This window comes from Dermochelys coriacea, chromosome 1 (assembly GCF_009764565.3).
Source record: "Dermochelys coriacea isolate rDerCor1 chromosome 1, rDerCor1.pri.v4, whole genome shotgun sequence".
NCBI lineage: Eukaryota > Metazoa > Chordata > Testudines > Dermochelyidae > Dermochelys > Dermochelys coriacea.
Window position 1 is genome coordinate 212,138,021 of NC_050068.2, and position 18,568 is coordinate 212,156,588.

General features: G+C 45.1%; 1 protein-coding gene across 7 annotated transcripts in view; it reads right to left on the reverse strand.

The window, feature by feature from the left end:
• Positions 1 to 606: 606 nt before the first annotated feature.
• Positions 607 to 18,568, reverse strand: part of FAM131B (family with sequence similarity 131 member B) — a 76,211-nt gene continuing 58,249 nt past the window's right edge. For 2 of the 7 annotated variants that reach the window (XM_038388006.2, XM_043513326.1), the window contains exons 4-7: positions 14,344 to 14,437; positions 13,200 to 13,406; positions 12,749 to 12,892; positions 608 to 12,249 (exon numbers count right to left, since the gene is read on the reverse strand). In XM_038388006.2, the coding sequence (XP_038243934.1) occupies positions 11,705 to 12,249; positions 12,749 to 12,892; positions 13,200 to 13,406; positions 14,344 to 14,437 (990 nt within the window). In that variant the 3' untranslated portion in view covers positions 608 to 11,704. Of the gene's footprint in view, positions 12,250 to 12,748; positions 12,893 to 13,199; positions 13,407 to 14,343; positions 14,438 to 15,167; positions 15,205 to 15,988; positions 16,001 to 18,568 lie in introns of those variants that run through there. The other 5 variants (XM_038388009.2, XM_043513340.1, XM_043513343.1 and 2 more) reach the window with 5 other exon arrangements.

The following is an 18,568-nucleotide window of genomic DNA, read 5'->3' on the forward strand; positions in this document are numbered from 1 at the left end:
TTGAAAGCAGATTGTATCACTCCCTAGCACTACCTTGCCCTGCCCAACTCCCCTAGCCTCTCTATACCTCTGTGCTTTTCCATTTCGTCACCTGAAGAATGCAATACTCCACGTGCTCGGAATGGCCTGTTGCCACTGGATGTTGCCAGCCCAGTGCTTAGCCAGGGAGCACTGCAGTAAGGGGAGGGTGAGAGAAACTGATTCTGGGTGATTTCCTCAGCCCTTTTCTCTCCAGAGCAGACAGACAACCCCACCCAGACTTCTGGCTCCTGCTGGACCTGGTGGATCTGAGAGCTAGTGGAGTACGTGTCCTGGGAAAGGATATTGTTAGTAACAAGGCAGTGTGGAGGGAGGCGCTAAGGGAGGGAAGGAGCTGAGCAGCAGTACTTGCTGCAGCTGAAAGACAGATATAGCACGTGTTCCCCACAGGCCTGCACTTCCACAATGGCTGGTATATGGGGTGGAAGGGAAGCCAGGCCTTCTCCACATCCCCTTACTTCCCTCTGTGCCCAGACACATCCCCCCCAGTTCACTCTGAGAGCACAGGCAGCAGTAGTATTTTGGCAGCCATCTCCTGCCAAGGTGTGCTAAGGGGTAGACAATGCTCCTGGGGCCTCCTTCTCCTTCCTGCACTCAACTTAGTGGATTCACACAGAGCAGCCATAACAGAACCAGTCTCCACTCCGTTCCTCAGTGATCCCCACCTATACAATGGGGAGAATTATAATTACCAATGGTACCTTCACAGAGGCATTGTGAGGCTCAGTTCATTAATGTTAAGGCCTTAAAGTTCTGAGCTGGAAGACGCTAAAGAAAGAACTTGGATACTACTGAGATGACGAATCAGTATAAATGCCTAGAAAGAGACAAACATGGAGAGAGAGGACATGAGAGAGCTATTACTATTTTTTCCAATCAAGAACAAGTTTTAAAACAACCATAATGAAGACAGATTTTAAAATGTAAACTATTTATTTTTAAATAAATGTCTTAAAGCTGCCCAGTAATAAATGGCAAAGTCACCTGTGACTCTGAACAATGAAGGAAAATGAAAGAAAAAGTCAACGTAGAAAAAGGAAAATCATTAACATAAGGTCAGCCACACAAGCTGAAGCTACAATCTCCTCAAAGCCTAACCTCTAACCCCAAGTGCAACAGAACTGTGAGCAAAAGGCAGCACTGAAGATTTATGAAGAATAAGTTGACAACAAACTTGGCTGCCTTTTGCTCCTGAGATATACAATATAAGTGGTTACAGAGAAAGCAGGAGTTGTAACATACTTGGATTTTGGTCCAATATTTTATGAGATATTTTTTATGTTTCACCAACCTAACTCCAGTGTAAACAGTGCTATGTCGAGGGAAGGGCTTCTCCCATCAACATAGTTACCTCCTCTCGCAGAGGTGAATTAATTATGCCGATGGGAGAAGCTCTCCTGTCAGCATAGTAGCAGCTTCACTAAAGCGCTACAGCTTTATAAGTGTAGACCTGCAGCTTTATAAGTGTAGACCTGCCCTCACTCTCAGTCATAATTCAAAGTGACTGGGATATGAGAACTGCTATGTGCAACTAAGAACTGTCTGAAGAACTGTAAAGAAATCATGCTGGCAAATGGCAAAGTTGAAGCTGGGGAGGTGTCAAGCAGAACTGTTCCAGGTCCATCTTATTTAAAAATCTTCATGAATAATCTGGAAGAGGAAGTAAATGGCATGGCTAATGAAATTCACAGACGATGACTTGGGAAGAGCAGTGAATACCAGACAGGACAGAGAATAAGAAAGAGACTACAGAGAGCTGAGACTGGGACAGAAAATAACAGGATAAGAAAATAATGGGATAAGAAAATAACAGGAAAACATAGCTAACTTGTCTGGGGAAAAGAATCCAAAACATACTCAGTGGGAGGAGAATCCTAGGACAGAGAGATGCTTAAAAAGACCTTGAAAAGCTACGACAGACAGCAAATTAAACATCTGTGTGTAGTGTAACAGGCAGTAAAAAGGCCAATACAGTTTTGGTATATGCAGAGGCATTACTTCATGGGTCAGGGAAGTGATAGCCCTCTTCTGTGGCTCTGGTGCAAGCACACTTGGAGTATTTGAACTCTGAGCACCACATTTCAAGAACAACTACCGGCAAACTGGAGGCAATTCAGAGAAAAGCACCAGAAATGGTTAGAAGGTTAGGGACTCATGGATAAGGAAAGACTAGAGGTGTTAACGACGTATGTTTTGTGAAAGCAACATCTAAGGTAAAGGCGCACAATAGTATAGACATATCTGCAGGGTATTCACACCAAGGAAGAGAGAAATTATATTCGGTGGCAAAGGGGTACAACTAGGAGTATTGGGATGAAACTAAGGTAAAAAAACATTTAGAAAGGATAGCAGCAAACTCTTGCTGACAGTGAGATGTATTAGGCCATTAGTCTTTCAAGTGTTGGAAGCTACATTGGTTGGCAGATGTAAACCAGACTGGAAAAGCTGCAAGGAGATGGCAGCAACTCCATTCGGGCATCTCCCCTCTGAGTCAACATTAAATCACTACTCTTATACACTAGTAGGGGCATCATGCAGCTAGAATTACAGTTTTTTGGATTAGATGTACAGCCAAAGTCTGGATTATTCAAGGTAATTATAGATCTCATCCTGTTTAAACCTTCCCTGTGGTTTCAACTGGCTCTGGATTTTTGTCCATGTCCTGTCCTAACCTGCTGTCTAGCACGTTGTGAACCATCTGCTAGGCTCCATCTCAAAGATGGCAGCATTTCATTAGTGATTGAATGACTCTTACATGTACAGTCTGTAACATGCTTTGCGATGAAAGACTGGAGAAATATCAGCATGAAAATGAATACTGCAACTAAATGAAAAGAGAAGGGAAGAGGAGGGCAGCAGTGTCAGGTCAGACATTGTTGGGCTCATACAATGACCTCTGTTCTGTGACACAATGGCTGCAGATGAAGTGTCATCTTTTTATTGTGGAGTGCAAAAAGCTCTCTTGCCTGCTCGGAATGAGATACTGCCCCTATCCTTGTATATGTCTCCAGCATGCTCTGGCTTTACTCCTAGCAATGATTTTGTGCCTCCACTCCTGCTAGGATACTGTTTCCTCAGACGCAAATCCCTTGGATCCTCCCCGCAGAAATAAAACACTTCCACCAGCCAAAATGGCAAGACCACATTCTGTTTAATAATAACTCTATAAGGACTGTACATGCCATTTTGACCTACATTGTCTCCTTTTTCAGTGGCTGCTGCCACACATAGGTATGGAGGTGTGTAGTGCCATATAGTTTCCTATGTCTGTATGTATAGTTTATATCTATATCTATATCTATCTATATATTTTTTTCTCAGAAGTCACATTATCAAAACATGCGAAGAATAACCAGCGAAAAAATTTCAGGCAAAGAAGTTTTGGACCGGGAAGACCAAAGGCAAATCAGTTTTATTTATTTGGGGGTGGCAGCGGTAGGAGGATTTCAATGACTGACCCCCTTCTCTTCCTGCTCTTTCTTTCCCCATGAAGAGCCATGGCCCTCCACAAAATGCATCCTTGAGGGATGAAAAGAATCTCCATTCAGTCCCACACAAAATCACACACAGCTGGAGAAGAGGGTCTTTACATTGCCCTGCTACAACCCCTCCTTGTCCTGTCCCCTTATGCAATAGCAGTTTCATATGTTGAGAATACAAAATCTTAAGCCCCAAACCTTTGGTTGCTTTTAAACGTGCTTCAAGACTCCACTCCCCATTCTCCCACCCACCCATAGACCCATACCACCCAGAGATCACTGTACCTCCCACTCCCCAGCCCTTACCCATCCAACCCTAAAAAGAGCTTTTTTAAAAAGTCCTGCTCATTGTAAAATGATTTTTGAGGCTCATTCTGTAGTTTGGAGGATCCCGGGGACCCATTAGTGACTCCCCCAATCAAGCAAGACACCCACAAAACCAGAGAAGATAAACAGAAACCATCAAACAAAATATAACTGCAAAGCTGTTTCTGCTTTTCACACTGCTCATCTGTGCACTACATGGGAACAGTGGATGGAGGTGAAGTTGATGCCTGTGCTTGCCTGGAATGGACTTGGGCACAGCATCTAGGTCAAGAACCTGAATGGGATTTATGATCTCTAGAAAGGGAGCAGGGCAACAAGGGAAAATACTTTTACTGGTTTTCTATCCCTCCTGCAAAGGGCTTTGGGGTTCAGGTGAACCTGGACTGGATGGCTGTGTTATCCTGGAATTAACTGTCAATGCATGACCTTTCTCCTGGGTGGAGAAGAACTTTGACTGACAGAATGGACACTAGTTGTACCCTTGGGAGGAGCAGAACCAAGACTAGATTTCTGAAGACACTGAGCATTGACTCAGTGCAAGGTGGAAATGGAGGCTGAATTCCCACCCACCCAGTGATAAGATAGCAACTCTCCCTTCTTAAGAGTACCACTTAGCTTAACCAGGAGCCCTTTCCATCATTCTAGAACAGGCAGGTGCCTTGTTGTCTGCCCTGGGGAGCAACATTCATGACTGAACAGATAACCTATCAGTCCCTACATTTCCAGGAGAAATCCTAGGGTCTGGGTGGAAACATTGTCCAAAACAGGGGCCTGGCCTGGTTACATTGCTTCCATTCGAATTCAGATCTGTCTGTGCTGGGGAAATACAATACACAACCCCAGCTGGTCCATATTACTCTTGTACAGACCTGTTCATATCCATACAAGGGAAGGACAAAAATGTCAAAGAAAGGTCTTACTGGTATACATCACACACACACCTGTACATATCTTGTACTGTCTGTGCTAGGAAGAGCCAGATATATAACAAAGACCCAGATGGTCTCTATGCTCCAACGCAGATCATGCCATATCTGTACTGGTAACACAGTGACCATGTGGTCTGTATCACTTCCCAACAAACCTAGAGAGCTGTCTGTGCTGGCAGGGGCCTGTGATCTCCAGCAAGGGGCCAGACATTCTGCATAGTGAGAAATACTGTGCTGGGGAGAGAGACAGAAAGATACTGATCTGGCACAGATGTCTATCACTCTCCTACAGATCCAGCCCTATCTATCTCACTTGGGGAGTGACTGTGATATGAAAGAGGGCCCCATCTGGCTCCATTCATAACTGACACTGCCTCTGCTATGCTATCTAATGGGTGCACACCAAATCCATATTCTGCATATCGCTCTGTTTATCCTTCCCTTCCCTGAGTTAAGGCGCAGCACATCGCTGTCAGACTCCCTCTTCTGTGCTCCAGCTAAACAGAGAATGTTAATTCCTCTCCACTTCTCTCAAGACAGCATTAAATATGCTGATTGCAGATTACTGGTGATGGCTATATTTGGAAGGCTCTTTTGGTAACAGCATTTTAAAATAACATTTCCCATTGTTTAGAAATGTCTGAAAATGCGGAAAATCCAAAGTGGGGTGAGATGGAGAAACTTTCCCTCATACCAGCTAGTGTGAGATAGTCTGAGCTGGCAGGAAGAAACAGTTCTAGGCTGTGAGAGAGCAAGGACCTTCTCCTTACATGGGAAGGCTGAGGTGATACCTTTCCAGATTGTGCAGCTAAGCTTAATGCCAGCCTGTGCTACTCTCCAGAGTATTGAAGGGTGTTTACTTTTTACTTATCTTTTCCTCTGTCAGGACAATTAATCTGACATTTAAGCCAAATGGGACTAACTCTGGTGATTCAGGGCCTCACCCTGTTCCCATGAAAGGCAAAGTCCCAGCTGACTTCAGTTGGAGCAGAATTGGGCTCTTACTTGGGGCAGTTGCTGGCTGGTGCCCACAGGAGGAGGAATACAGTATTCTGGCTGTTCAAGGGAGACAAGGAAGGAAGGAGGTAACTTCTTGAGTGTGGAGAAATCGCCCTCTTCCTCCTTGTCTTCCAGAGGGGCAAGCTAGATGGCCTATGCATAAGCTTGGAAGGATTAGATTTTTATTGGTAATGGTCAGTAAATGCTGATTTCATTGTACACATACACAAAAACTAATGAAAAAATATTTCCATTGACAATAAATGAAATTTACAGCTAGGCAAAGTAAGAAAAATGCCGCTTGAGAACTTTGAGTTTGATCTAAAGATATTTACTTTGTATATTTTGACATGACATGTTGACAATTTGGGTTTTAACATTTATGAAGCTATATAACTTTTTGAATCTCAACATCTCTTATTACATGATCATTGTCTGAACCACCCATAATTTCAATTTCAAACCCAAATTAATTTGTGAAAACTGAAATAGATAAAACTAGAAAAAATGATTAAAAATAACATTGATATTATCCATCAAAATTATATATTAAAAATCTAATTCTGCCAAGCCTATTTATTCACCAAGCTCTGTAACAGCACTTGAGCAACACCAGATTGGGGGAATCTCTTTCTTATTCTGTGATTAACCCCTCCCCCCAACACACACACCTTTTCAGATTTAGAAAATAGTTTCCTTTCCCCTGGATGTCCTGCCGGGTCCACAGACAATTGCCGTTTGCTGGACACAGTAAGGATGGTCCAGGCTTTAGCCACACATGTGGCCAGTCTATAAATCTCAGGGCTATTCCAACTCTCAAGTCACCTTGGAACTGTAAGAAAACAGGCATGTACCCTGGCTGCAGCTGTCTCACCCCAGAAGCCCACCACAGTGCCCAGTCCTTCTCACAGACTTGCCCCTGCCCTACAATCACAGGACAGGACTTAGATTCAGTGGTGCTTACCTTTCCCTGTTCGCTCTGAAGTCCCAGCATAGTCAAAGAAAAGGGGTGGAATTGGCAAGGGTGACTAGCCACTGCCTGAGATCTGCCAGTTCACATGGAAACTGAAGAGCTGCCAGATGGGAATGACTGTCAGTCACTACAAAGTAGGAACAGATTGGAACCAGTCACCTAGAAGTGGTAAGATCTGTGGCCCCTTCCTTAACTCCCTGAGCCATTTCCCCAAGGATGTATCAGAACTGATGCCCTACAGATGAATGGCCCTTCCCCTTGTCTCATTCACCCAGCCAGTTCCCCCAACCTGAGGCCAAATTGAAAATTGTGCTTTAGAGATGAAAGACCCTATATCCAACTTCATGATTCCCCTGAGCCAGGCACTCATGGGGATGCACTGGAACTGGTGCCCTAGAGGTAAAGACTCCAAACCTGCAAACAACTTGTAGGTTTAACAACAGTAATGTGAACTGGCCAGATGGTGACAGTAGAGGGCATAGGAGTGAGCAAGAGCTCTGTCTGTCTGAGAGCCGATTCAACTACTAGAAAAGGAGTTCTTGTGGCACCTTAGAGACTAACAAATTTATTTGAGCAAAAGCTTTCGTGAGCTACAGCTCACTTCATCGGATGCATTCTGGATGAAGTGAGCTGTAGCTCACGAAAGCTTATGCTCTAATAAATGTGTTAGTCTCTAAGGTGCCACAAGTACTCCTTTTCTTTTTGAGAATACAGACTAACACGGCTGCTACTCTGAAACCTTCAACTACTAGAGTCACCCATATTTAAAGAAACACTTCTCTGTTCAGCAAAGAATAGAAGTCATGGCTCCTGCTAAAGTCTTAATGGCTTTACGGTGGAAAGCAAACAAAGGCAAGGAGCCCTCTAGCTACACAGCTTCAAGCAATTTCAGAAATATTTCATGAGTGCAGCTCTGTTCACAAGTGATGACTCCAGATCAAACTTGCTTACCAGACAAATAAAAAGATATTTGTTTCTGACTGTCAGCCCTGCAAACTCAGCCTGGGCTCTGAGAGTCAAGTTGGACTCTTCCAGATCATCCCCTAGAATAAAGAATCTGCAATTCAAATTGTGCCCCCTATGACACCTGTGGCAACCCCATGGCCTTCAGGAGGTTTGCACAGGTGTGACTAATTAGAACATAGGAAACAATTCTGCAGATGCTGCACAAGAAGGAATAGGTTCCATTACCCTCTTTCTGAACTAGGCTGGCTGTGCAGAGATAAACTGAATAAAAAGCAAGTCAAAATCTAGGGCCAAGATTTTCAAAAGGGACTAGTAACTTTGCATTCCTCAATTTTTGGATACTTTCAGTAGACCTGATTTTCAGAAAGTGCTGAAAATCAGGGAGCCTTAAGGCATCTGAAATTGGGCCCCCAAAAACTGATGAATCCAGAACCATGTGTCACTTCTGAAAATCTTAGCAATGTGAGACGATCTGATTCTGTTTACAGGCAGAGTGCATAAGGAAAGCCCATTTTTATACAGTCACTTTTTAAGGTAGAATCACATTTTGCAGGAGACTCAAAGTGACCTATCAGTTTGTTATTAATATTGTCCATTTGGGCCTTACTTAGGCCATGGGAATGCTGTGTCCAGTCAGGTTCCTGGCAACGAGAAAGGCATATGTGTTCTTGGATGGTGGGGACACCAAGGGAAAGTTTTGTTGTTGTTTTTTAAAAAGGTAATATCTTTATTTGCAAAAAAGCAAGATCTTTATGAAAAATCTTATAGAATTTAATAACGCGAAAATAATAGGTTTCTGTAGAAATTACTTTAAACACCGTAGACAATGAGATCCCTTCTATAAGCTTTTTGAAATTGGTCTATAGAATTCTGTAGCAGAAGTATAATTCTCCAGAAGTCAGAAAACTCTGTGGGAAGGTTTTCACTTGCTCTTAGATTCTGTGGGATTTTCATAAGGTACATTTCTTTCCTTTTTCTTTTTTAGTCTTTGTTTTCCATGTAATGTGTGTCCCTCTGTCACTTCTCTCCTATGGAGAAAATGCACCTCATACATTTGTCACACATCTTACTAAATGCACAACTTGTCGGCGTTAAAAAAAACAACAGACCTAACCAAGATGACCCCCTTGTCCTGGTCCTATGAATGACAAGGTGGGAGCAGGATACATTTGAAGATACACTGAAATATAATTACTGTAAACATCGGTTGGTCCTGGATAGGACCTTGGAGGCAGAATGGTTGGGAAAAAATAAGAAGCAGGCTTATCAAACCTTATCCCCAAAAGAAACACCCCAAAGAAACACACCTTCAGTTTTCCTGCCCATGCACTTTCCCAGTTTCTCTGTTCTTGCTAGTGAGACTTCCCCAATCCATGTAACAGCCAAACCAAAGCAGTTCAGATAAACTCAGGATAATGAGTCCTCCCAGGATTTTGGGAGGTGCTTTATCCAACCTTCTCAACCTTGGGAGGTTGGTACCAGAATGTGTAAACATATTTAAGTAGATATTGAAACCTCATCACCCAGGAAAGGAGCAACCTCCCCTGGGAGAGACAGGGAAGCTGCAAAGAAATGGGGACAAAGAGGTGGTAACAAATGCTTTTGTCTCATATCCACCCCAAAGCATCAGCCTCACGTAATCCTCCCAAACACTCCTCCCAGTGGCATTTCCATTAGAGGTACAGTGGAGCGGGAAGACAGATCCTCTTGAAATGGAGCTTGCCAGAGAGACTTAGAAGTTCTCTGTGGAGTTCCCTATAATCCCAATTGCTTGTAGGAAAGGTGAGTGGAAATACCATCTCCAAGGCTCCATGTCTAATTCACCCTCCTCTTGACTCCTGGATATGATCCACTTCTGTTTTCCTGTGGCTGTCTCAGATCCTAGCCTCCTGGATAATATTCCTGCCACATTCTCCTCTCCTGATATGTTACTCCTTCCCTGCTACATGGGTTGGGTTCCAAACCTGGATCAGGAGAGGAACATGCCTCACTCTCCCATCCTGCAAGCAGCAATATCAAGTCTACCATCAGGGAGGAGAAGACAGAGAAGAGACAAATGTCTGTATTGCAGTTGAAAAGAGTGGCTCTGGCTTGGAGCAAGTGGGGAAGAGATGGCTCCAGGGTAGTGCAGAAAGAGGGCAATCTCCAGCTTGGTTCATTTATCCAGTCTCCCACCCTTAACTCACCCTTTGTTGGGATTTCTTTGTTGGAGGGATGCAATTGCTCACATACCGCCCACATTTCAGTGAACACCCAACACTTCTACCATTCCCTGGTGGTCATGTTCTGCTATCTGAACAATGATTGCCCCCACACAATTTTTGTCTCCTGTTTATTCCCTAGCAAGAGCAGCGGGGAAACAATTGGTTAAATACCTATTTAAAGTCCCTTCTACTGTAGTTTGTCTGCAGCAACAAGAAGGGGAATCACATGGAATCAAAACCCCATCAATCCATGAATCATAAACTTTGTTAACAAAAATATAGAACCTGTACAAATGGGGAAAATCCCCCAAAACCCAGCCTTCCCCACCCCTGAAAGAGAGATGGGAGGAATGAGAAAAAAGAAAACAGTGCCAAGCAATATTTACATTGTCAAGAAAAAACAGAAAATGTAAAGCAGGAAAGAGAAATGAACAGGAGGGAGGAGAAAAGTTTCCCTCCCACCCCCTTTCCTCCATCCACATTTGGCACCACAGAGGGATCAGGGACACTGAGAATGGTATGGCAGTTATGGTAAGTGGTGGCCAGGCCTTTCCCTTTGTTAACCACTGTGTTTAGAACCAGTACCCGACAATATAAACCTGTAGAAAAAGAAACAGCAACAAAAATCCAATATAAACTGGAAAATGGTGATACTGTTTGTTCCTGCTGTTCCTGGCCTCCCTGCAGAGGAAAAGAGGGAAGGATTCAGGCAGCAGTACAGAGGTGGACAAACTCCCAAATCCTCCTGGAAAGTCAGCTTTATGTTACGATGTCTATATAGTAGAAAATGGCAGGTGACCCCCTCCCCATGGATGTAGTGCCCAACACCACCTGGAAATATCCCCATACCCATTCTCCCCCAACCCCCCGCCCCCCGCCTGGCTCCCCTACAGCTCCCAGTCAGACAGACATGTCAGCGGGAGCAAAAGAAAAATGTTTCAAAGAGATTGAAGCACAGCTGTTGCTGTATGGGTTGAGGTCGGTATCCACAGAGCCTCACCATCCGTACCAGAGCACAGCCCATGTCCACAGAGCCACACCATCCATACCAGAACACATCCTGTATCCACAGAGCCTCATCATCCGTAAAGAGCACAACCTTTGTCCACAGAGGTAAGCCATCCTTATCAGAGCACATCCCGAATCCACAGAGCCACACCATCCATACCACAGTACAGTCTGTATCCACAGAGCCTTGGTTCTCATATCAAAGAACTGTACAGTATTTATCCATATAGCTCATCCATCCTATTAGTGCAGTGGCTATATCCATACAGCCTTACCCTGTATATCAGCCACAATCCCTGTATCAGTGCAACCTATATCTGCATAGTCTTGTGCCCTGTTCAAAACAGACCCTGTATTCACATATCCCATGGATCAAAGCAGATTGTAGCCCCAAAACAACATTCATTCTGCCAAGATAGATCCTATCCATACAGCCACATCCCTGTATCAAGCCACTGTTTGTATCTTGGGAGCCACATCCTAGCATCTGAGCAGTCTGAATCCAAAGCCAAACCCTTGTATCAAAAAGATTTAAAGTCCAGAGTTCCCTGAGCCCCCAGCGTGCTGTCCAGAGCAGTGGGGCCAGGGGATTGGTCCATGATGGTGGGTAAGGAGGGTTCCTGTCAAACACCTCCAGTCCTTTACTTCCCTTTTGTTAAAAATTAAATGTCTGAATGAAACGTGTGTCCGCCTGGGAACCTGGGGAGAGGTTTTCCTGTCATTTCATTCCCCCCTCCCCTCTCCCATTTGATAATGGTGACAGATTCCTCACTGGCAGCATCAATTGTTTGCTTCCCCCTCTTCCTCATCAAAGGATTGTACCCCAGATGAGGTGACATCTGAGACCTTGCGGCTGAGTGCGGCATGTTCCAGTTCCTCCCGAGGTGACAGTGACTCCAGGTCCCGGCATACAGCATCGTCCTCCTCTGGAGAGGTCTTCTTGTTTAGCAGTGGAGCCTTCTCCAGTAGTGGGTTCCCTTCCTCCTCTGTGTGCACCCCCATGTATGTGCTGGATTCAGCTCCACAACCACCCCCTGCAGCAGTCTGAGGGGGCCACATGTCAATGAGCCTTGGGTTCTGGAGCAGGGCCTGTGGTTGCTGCTGCTGCATCTGATGCTGCTGAATGATGCTACTCTGAATCAATGTGCTCTCCTGCAGGTTGGACTGGGTCTCCTCAAAGTTCTGGCCTAGGTAGGAGCCAGTAGCCGGTGAAGCAATGAGGGATTGGTCACTGGTCTCCCAAGCATCAGAGGAGCCCAGGCAATACATGCCCTGAGAAACATAGGAGTGGGGCCAGCTGTCATACTGTGTCTGGGCCATGTGATCTGCAGAAAGAGAAGGGGGAGAGTGAAAGGGGAAAAGAAAGAGTGCAAAGGGAGGAATTGGAGAGAGAGAATGAGAAAGAGAGTGAGACAGAGCAACAGAAACAGGGAGAGACAAGGGGGGCAGTGGAGATCAGAGAGAGGTGTCAGGGAGGACAGGAAAAGAGAGGGAGGACAAGATGGGAGCCATTGGAAATGGCAGACAGACAAATCTGCAGAACCTGGGTATACAGGTGATTGATTCCAGCAGATGCTGGCATCTTCTGCTGTGCCCAGAGGCCTAGGAGAATGGGGTCTGGAGCTTGTCTGCTGGGCCCTGACTCTACGGGGAGCTCCACGAGTGGGGAATATTCCTCTCTCTGCCCGATCTCAGCTCAAGAGAAAGGATAACAGTGACCCCCTCAGAGGATAAAGAAACTAGTAGGGATGGAAAGGAACCTGGCAGCAAGGATGGGGGAGGGCAGGGACGTCCCAGGACCAGCGGGAAGGGGGTAGGGCTCACCCTGGTTCTCCATCAGCTCCTGGTAGTTCTCACTGTAGTTGCCTGCTGGGTTCTCTTGGTTGGAGTTGACACTCACATCCTCACCATCCATGGAGGACCAGGCCATGAGAGTGGCCTCAGAGATGGCGAACTGCTCCATCACCCCTACACCAGAGAGAGACAGGGAGAGGCAGTGGAGACATGAGGAGGTCCCCATGTACCCCCACCTCACTGACACCCCTGAAACACTGATCCTTCCTATTCCTGTCTCAATGATATCCCCTGCTCTGACCTGCCCCCCCATCATGCATATCCCCCAGCAAGTCCCTCCTGTCCCTATCTGAGCTGCACCTCCCCACCCGATCTGTGTGCATTCCCCAGCAATTTCCTTCTCTGGATCTCTCAGGCTCCCCTTTCTCTCTCTCTGCTCTCAGACATCCCAGATCCCTGGTGTGGGGGAAGTCAGGACTACCTGCAAGGAATCGGGCCTCCTTCTCACCGTCGCTCAGGTCTGAGTAGGCATCAGCATCCTTGCGCACTGCCTCATGTGTATGCTGTTGTTGCTGGCTGTTACCTTTGCCCCAGCCTTGCCACTCAATCATGTGAGCTACACGACCCTGTCCCATAGCCGTTGGCTTTGTGACGTGATCCTTCATGCTGCGGGATATCCCTAAGGGGCCAGACATCAGAAAACAAGGAGGGGCTATTACACAGCTCCATGGCTGTTTGTCACTCTATTCACCCTTCCCTGGAAAGGGGCTCCCCCCATCGTCGCCTGGACTCCTTCCCTTAGATGGTGCCCCCTCTCTCCCTTGCTGTGGGGCTCAAAAGGCCTATTAAGCAACTCCAGGAGTTGTAATTGCTCTCCATACCCCTCCCTGATATGGTTTGCCATCATTTCATGGATAGGGGTCCCACTGGGGATGCAGTAAGGAAAGGAGGAGAAACCCAGAAGTGAAAGACTCTGGAGAAAGAATTCTCTTTTTTGCCCAGCACAGAGTTCAGTGTTAGGGGAACAGTGGGTACAAGGGGAAAATCCCAGAACTGGATGAACTAGGAGATTGAAAAAGGGTCTCCTCCCAGGCCAGTCTTGAGGGAAAGTAGTTGAAGAGGTCTGAGCATGGGGGCACAGTGAGAAGAGCCCGAGGGGTATGAGACAAACTTGAAGTTTTAAGAGGCAACAACTGGGATAGGCTTGAGGCTAAGCAGTTGTGGATTAGAGAGGTCTTTAGTTGGGCAGAGCAGTGAGGAGAGGACAAGGATTAAGGGGCAGCAATAAGAAGAACAGTGAGGAGAGGCCTCAGATTAGGGGGCAGCAGTTAGGAGAGCAGCAAGTAGAAGAGGCCTCTGGTTATGGGACAATGGTAAGGAGAAGTCTCAGGTTGAATAGAGAGTGGGAAGACACCTGGGTTTGTGGGGCAGCAGCAGGGAAACCCTGCTGCTGCCCCACAAACCCAGATGTCTCCCCACTCTCTGTTCAACATGAACAAATGGGGAGAGGCCCAAGGTCAAAGGGAGAGCAGCAGTGGCAATAAACCCAAAACAATGGGGAGAGGCCCAAGGTCAAAGAGAGAGAGGGGAGCAGTGGCAAATAAACCCAGATTTGAGGTTCTCACCAGAGAAAGACGACTTAGCCAGAGCCCCGATTCCATAAGCATTGGAGTTCCGCTTCAGCTTGGGGAGAATGGAGGTTGTGTCTTCCATGGACAGCTGAAAAGAGAGAGAGCATGAAGGTGTGAAAGAGAGGGAAAGATGAAGGAAAAAGAAAACAAGAGAAGGAGAAGAGGGGGATGGAAATGAGAGATCAGTTGAAGAGTTTGGGAAGGATGGGAAGCAGAAGAAAATGACAAGAGAAGGAATACAAAGGGAAGGGGAAAAGGTGATGCAATATAATCTGTGACAAAGAATCTGCATGACTCCCTTTGTAGGGCTGCATGAGGTAAGCGCAGGGTTGAGGGGGAGGCCCCTCTCTGTGGGGATGTTGCCCTCCCTCCATCTCTCTTTTGATGACTGTGGTGAGTTTTTCTTTATGGTGACTGCTGGTTTGGGGTGCAAGGAGTAGGGGTTGAGGGTGAGGAGATGTTATGTTATTGACATGAACTGTGACTGTATAGACCATTGTTGCAACCAAGGTCCTATAGTGGCACCAAATCTTGTACAAAGGAGGTCACATAAGGTGTCCATTAAAAGGTTATGATTTGCTGGTTATGATTTTCCTATCTGTATGCATGTATCATTTTTGTATTTAAAGTTATAAATATTGGCTCTATACTGTCTGTATTTCAAACTTGTGCTATGATTCTGGGTGACATCCCAGACAATTTGGTGTCAGCACTGCCTAGCTTGCTTGATTGCCCATTAAGGACCATCAGGTATACAACTGACCCATTGAGAGAAGGCAGATACACCTTGTAACTCAGCAAGGTATGCAGGGACATACCTATGGACAGAACTCTAAGGTTTCTCCATGCCATGTGCTGGGTGGCTTGTGGTTGGAACAAAGAAAGCACAAGTCGCCTGGCAAAAAGACTATAAAAGGCATCATCATCATCTCCATTTTGTCTTCAATCTTACTTCTGACCTCTGGAGGAACTGTGCTTGAAACTGAAGCTCTGAACAAAGGACTGAATGATCCATCCCAGATGTGGATGTACTCCAGAGACTTGATTTGAGCCTCAAGTTTATTCCATCACTGCTACAAGCCTGAACTAAGAACTTTGCCATTATTGTATGTAATTGACTCCATTTAACCAATTTTAGCTCTCATCTATATTTCTTTCTTCTTATAGATAAACCTTTAGATTTTAGATTCTAAAGGATTGGCAACAGCATGATTTGTGGGTAAGATCTGACTTGTATATTGACCTGGGTCTGGGGCTTAGTCCTTTGGGATCGGGAGAATCTTTTTTGTTTTACTGGGGCATTGGTTTTCATAACTATTCGTCCCCATAACAAATGGCACTGGTGGTGATACTGGGAAACTGGAATGTCAAAGAGAATTGCTTATATGACTTATGGTTAGCCAGTGGAGCGATACCAAAGTCCTCTTTGTTTGGCTGGTTTGGTGTGCCTTAGATATGGAGAACCACCAGCCTGGGGCTGTGACTGCCCTGCTCTAAGTAATTTGTCCTGAATTGATACTCTCAATTGTGTCCCGCCAGAGGCCGCGTCGTTACAGGAGGTGACAGCACAACAGGGCAGGAGGCAAGAAGAAGTAATAACAGGGGAAGAAATATGTTTTTGGCCATTGTTTTCTCTCACATTTTAAATAATCTGTAAGGAAAAAAACAAAATGAAGAAGCATGTGTCAGTGATGATTCGCTCTTTATTCTGTCCATTCACAGCAACAAAAAAAATATAAACACACAAACAAACAATAATAATGGCCTCTTCCTTGTAACTCCCAGCCATTCCCTCTCTATACTCAGCCTCAACTCTAGAGAGAGGGGGACACTAAACCACCATATGAGACAGGGGTTAACTGGTGTTTGTTTCTCCTAGGAGTGCATTCATCCCCTTCTTCCTTGAGAATGACAGGGTTTTGAACTCCACATGCTCCTCCACAAGAGCTAGTTTCTACAGCTAAATCCATTAGGTTCCCTCATATATTCCAGCCAAAATCATCAGACTTTGGGGTTGCTTATAAAATTAGGCACCTATGGGCATCTATGGGCTGATTTTCACAGGGGCTGAGCAACCACTGCTCCCACTCCCAACAATTACAGGTGAAGATATAGATGAACAGCCCTTCTGAAAATCATAAGAGCATAAGAATGATACTCGGTCAGACTACGGGTCCACCTAGCACAGTATCCTGGCTCTGACAGTGGCTGATGCCATATGTTTCAGAGGGAATTAACAGAACAGGACAATCATCAAGTGATCCATTTGTCGCCCACTTCCAGCATTTGACAGTCATAGCCTTGGAGTTATAGATTTTGCCTTCACAACATCCCCTGGCAACGAGTTCCACAGGTTGACTGTGCGTTGTGTGAAGAAGTACTTCCTTTTTGTTTGTCTTAAGCCTGATGCCTATTAATTTCATTGGGTGATCCCTTGTTCTTGTGTTATGTGAAGGAGTAAATAACACTTCCTAATACACTTTCTCCACAGCATTCGTAATTTTATCATCTCTTCTCCAAGTTGAAAAGTTCCAGTTTTTTTAATCCCTTCTCATATGGAATCTGTTCCATATCTCTGATATTTTTTGTTGCCCTTTTGTTTCCATTTCTAATACATCTAATAATCAGGCCCAGAGTGTTTCAAGCTGGGCACCCAAAAATAACGGCACTCAAAATTAATGGTACTGTTTTGCTGGAAGCTGTTAATAGCTGCTATCAAGCAATTGTTTGATCTAGGGGCAATCAGAGAACTTGCTAAGGCTAATGAGTGTGCCAGCTACCCTTCATTCAGGCTAAATGGAAGAAGCAATTAAGTGCCTTTATGGAATAAGATTTCTGGAGACAGTGGAAGCCACCGTCCAGGGCACTAAGCCACATGCAAGGCTAATCAGAAGCTAAGCAATATGGCCAAGGGATTTCCCTGGAGATTGATCTGGGCCACTGATTAGTTGGAGTTCTGTATGTGTCTGCATGTGTCAAAGGGAGAAAGCAACAAGAAAGCCAGAGAGCAGTTATGAGCATGGCCATGAAAGGAAGCAGAGGGACAGAGCTCGTTGGGACACAGGATTGGCTGAAAAGGCAGGCTTTGGAATTGTGAGCAAGGAAACTGCTTGTTGCTGTTTGTTTCTATTACAATCAGGGAAACAGGACTTTGTACATTCTTTGCAAATAAACAGGTTTGCACCAAAGAAATACCTGACTATATCATCAATTTCTCCTTCTCACAGAAATAATCCAGCAAGGCCCCAAATATTGGATAACCGCTCAAGAAAGTGGTCAACAGGAATTTTTGAAACAATAGTCCTTGGAGTGTAAATAATTGTATACACAGGGAATGTATGCAGGTATTGTTTAGTGCAAGGATTTTATCAGCAGGAATTTGGGATGGTTCCATTACTCACTAGTGACAAAGCCACAAATCATCCAAGTGCCAAAAAATTTTTTCCTCCACTAAACTACCATGGATTCTGTACATGCCACAGATTTTACAGGAATACTATTTTAGGAACATTTTAAAGAATTTTTACAAAATTTTATTGGGACTCTAATTAGTATATTTCTATCCTTGTATCCAGTCGCCCGAGTTACCTACTGTACAGGGCTCAGATGAAGCCATGGAAACCCCAAATAACGTCTTTATTAAATAGCATTTTGATATATGAACAAATAATGATTTTAAGATCTGATAATTCAGGCACTACCAGTCCTACTTGTTCACTGGAAGCTGGGAATTCCCTTTCAAGTGATATGAAGTCCCTATTTCTAGCTTAGCAGTGGCACGAGATTTGAACTGTAAATCTGTCAGTGACATGGGATTGAGTCTCATCTATCCTGGATCTCAGGCAGGTGCAGTTATGGGGAGAAATTCATACTTGTAGGAAGGAAACATCTCTGTGCCTGGTTGATTTTGGAAAATAGTGATTGAGAGAGTACAGAGTGCTGGAAGGAGTCCCAAGGGAGTGGGCACAATGAGGGCTGAAAGATAGGGAAGCACAAAAAAATGCAAGCCATCTGACACATGTATTTATCCCCTGGAGACCAGCTCCACGTACTGTACATAGTGAGACACACAGAGTTATTGTTGGTAAGGTTCTTCTGGGGCTTGTGGTAGAGATGAGTCTTCATTAAGGACCTGAATGTGCAGAGGAGGTGGCCTGAAGAACAGCGATAAGGTCAAGGAAAGCAATTTCACACATAGGGGTGGAGTGGAAAAGGGCAA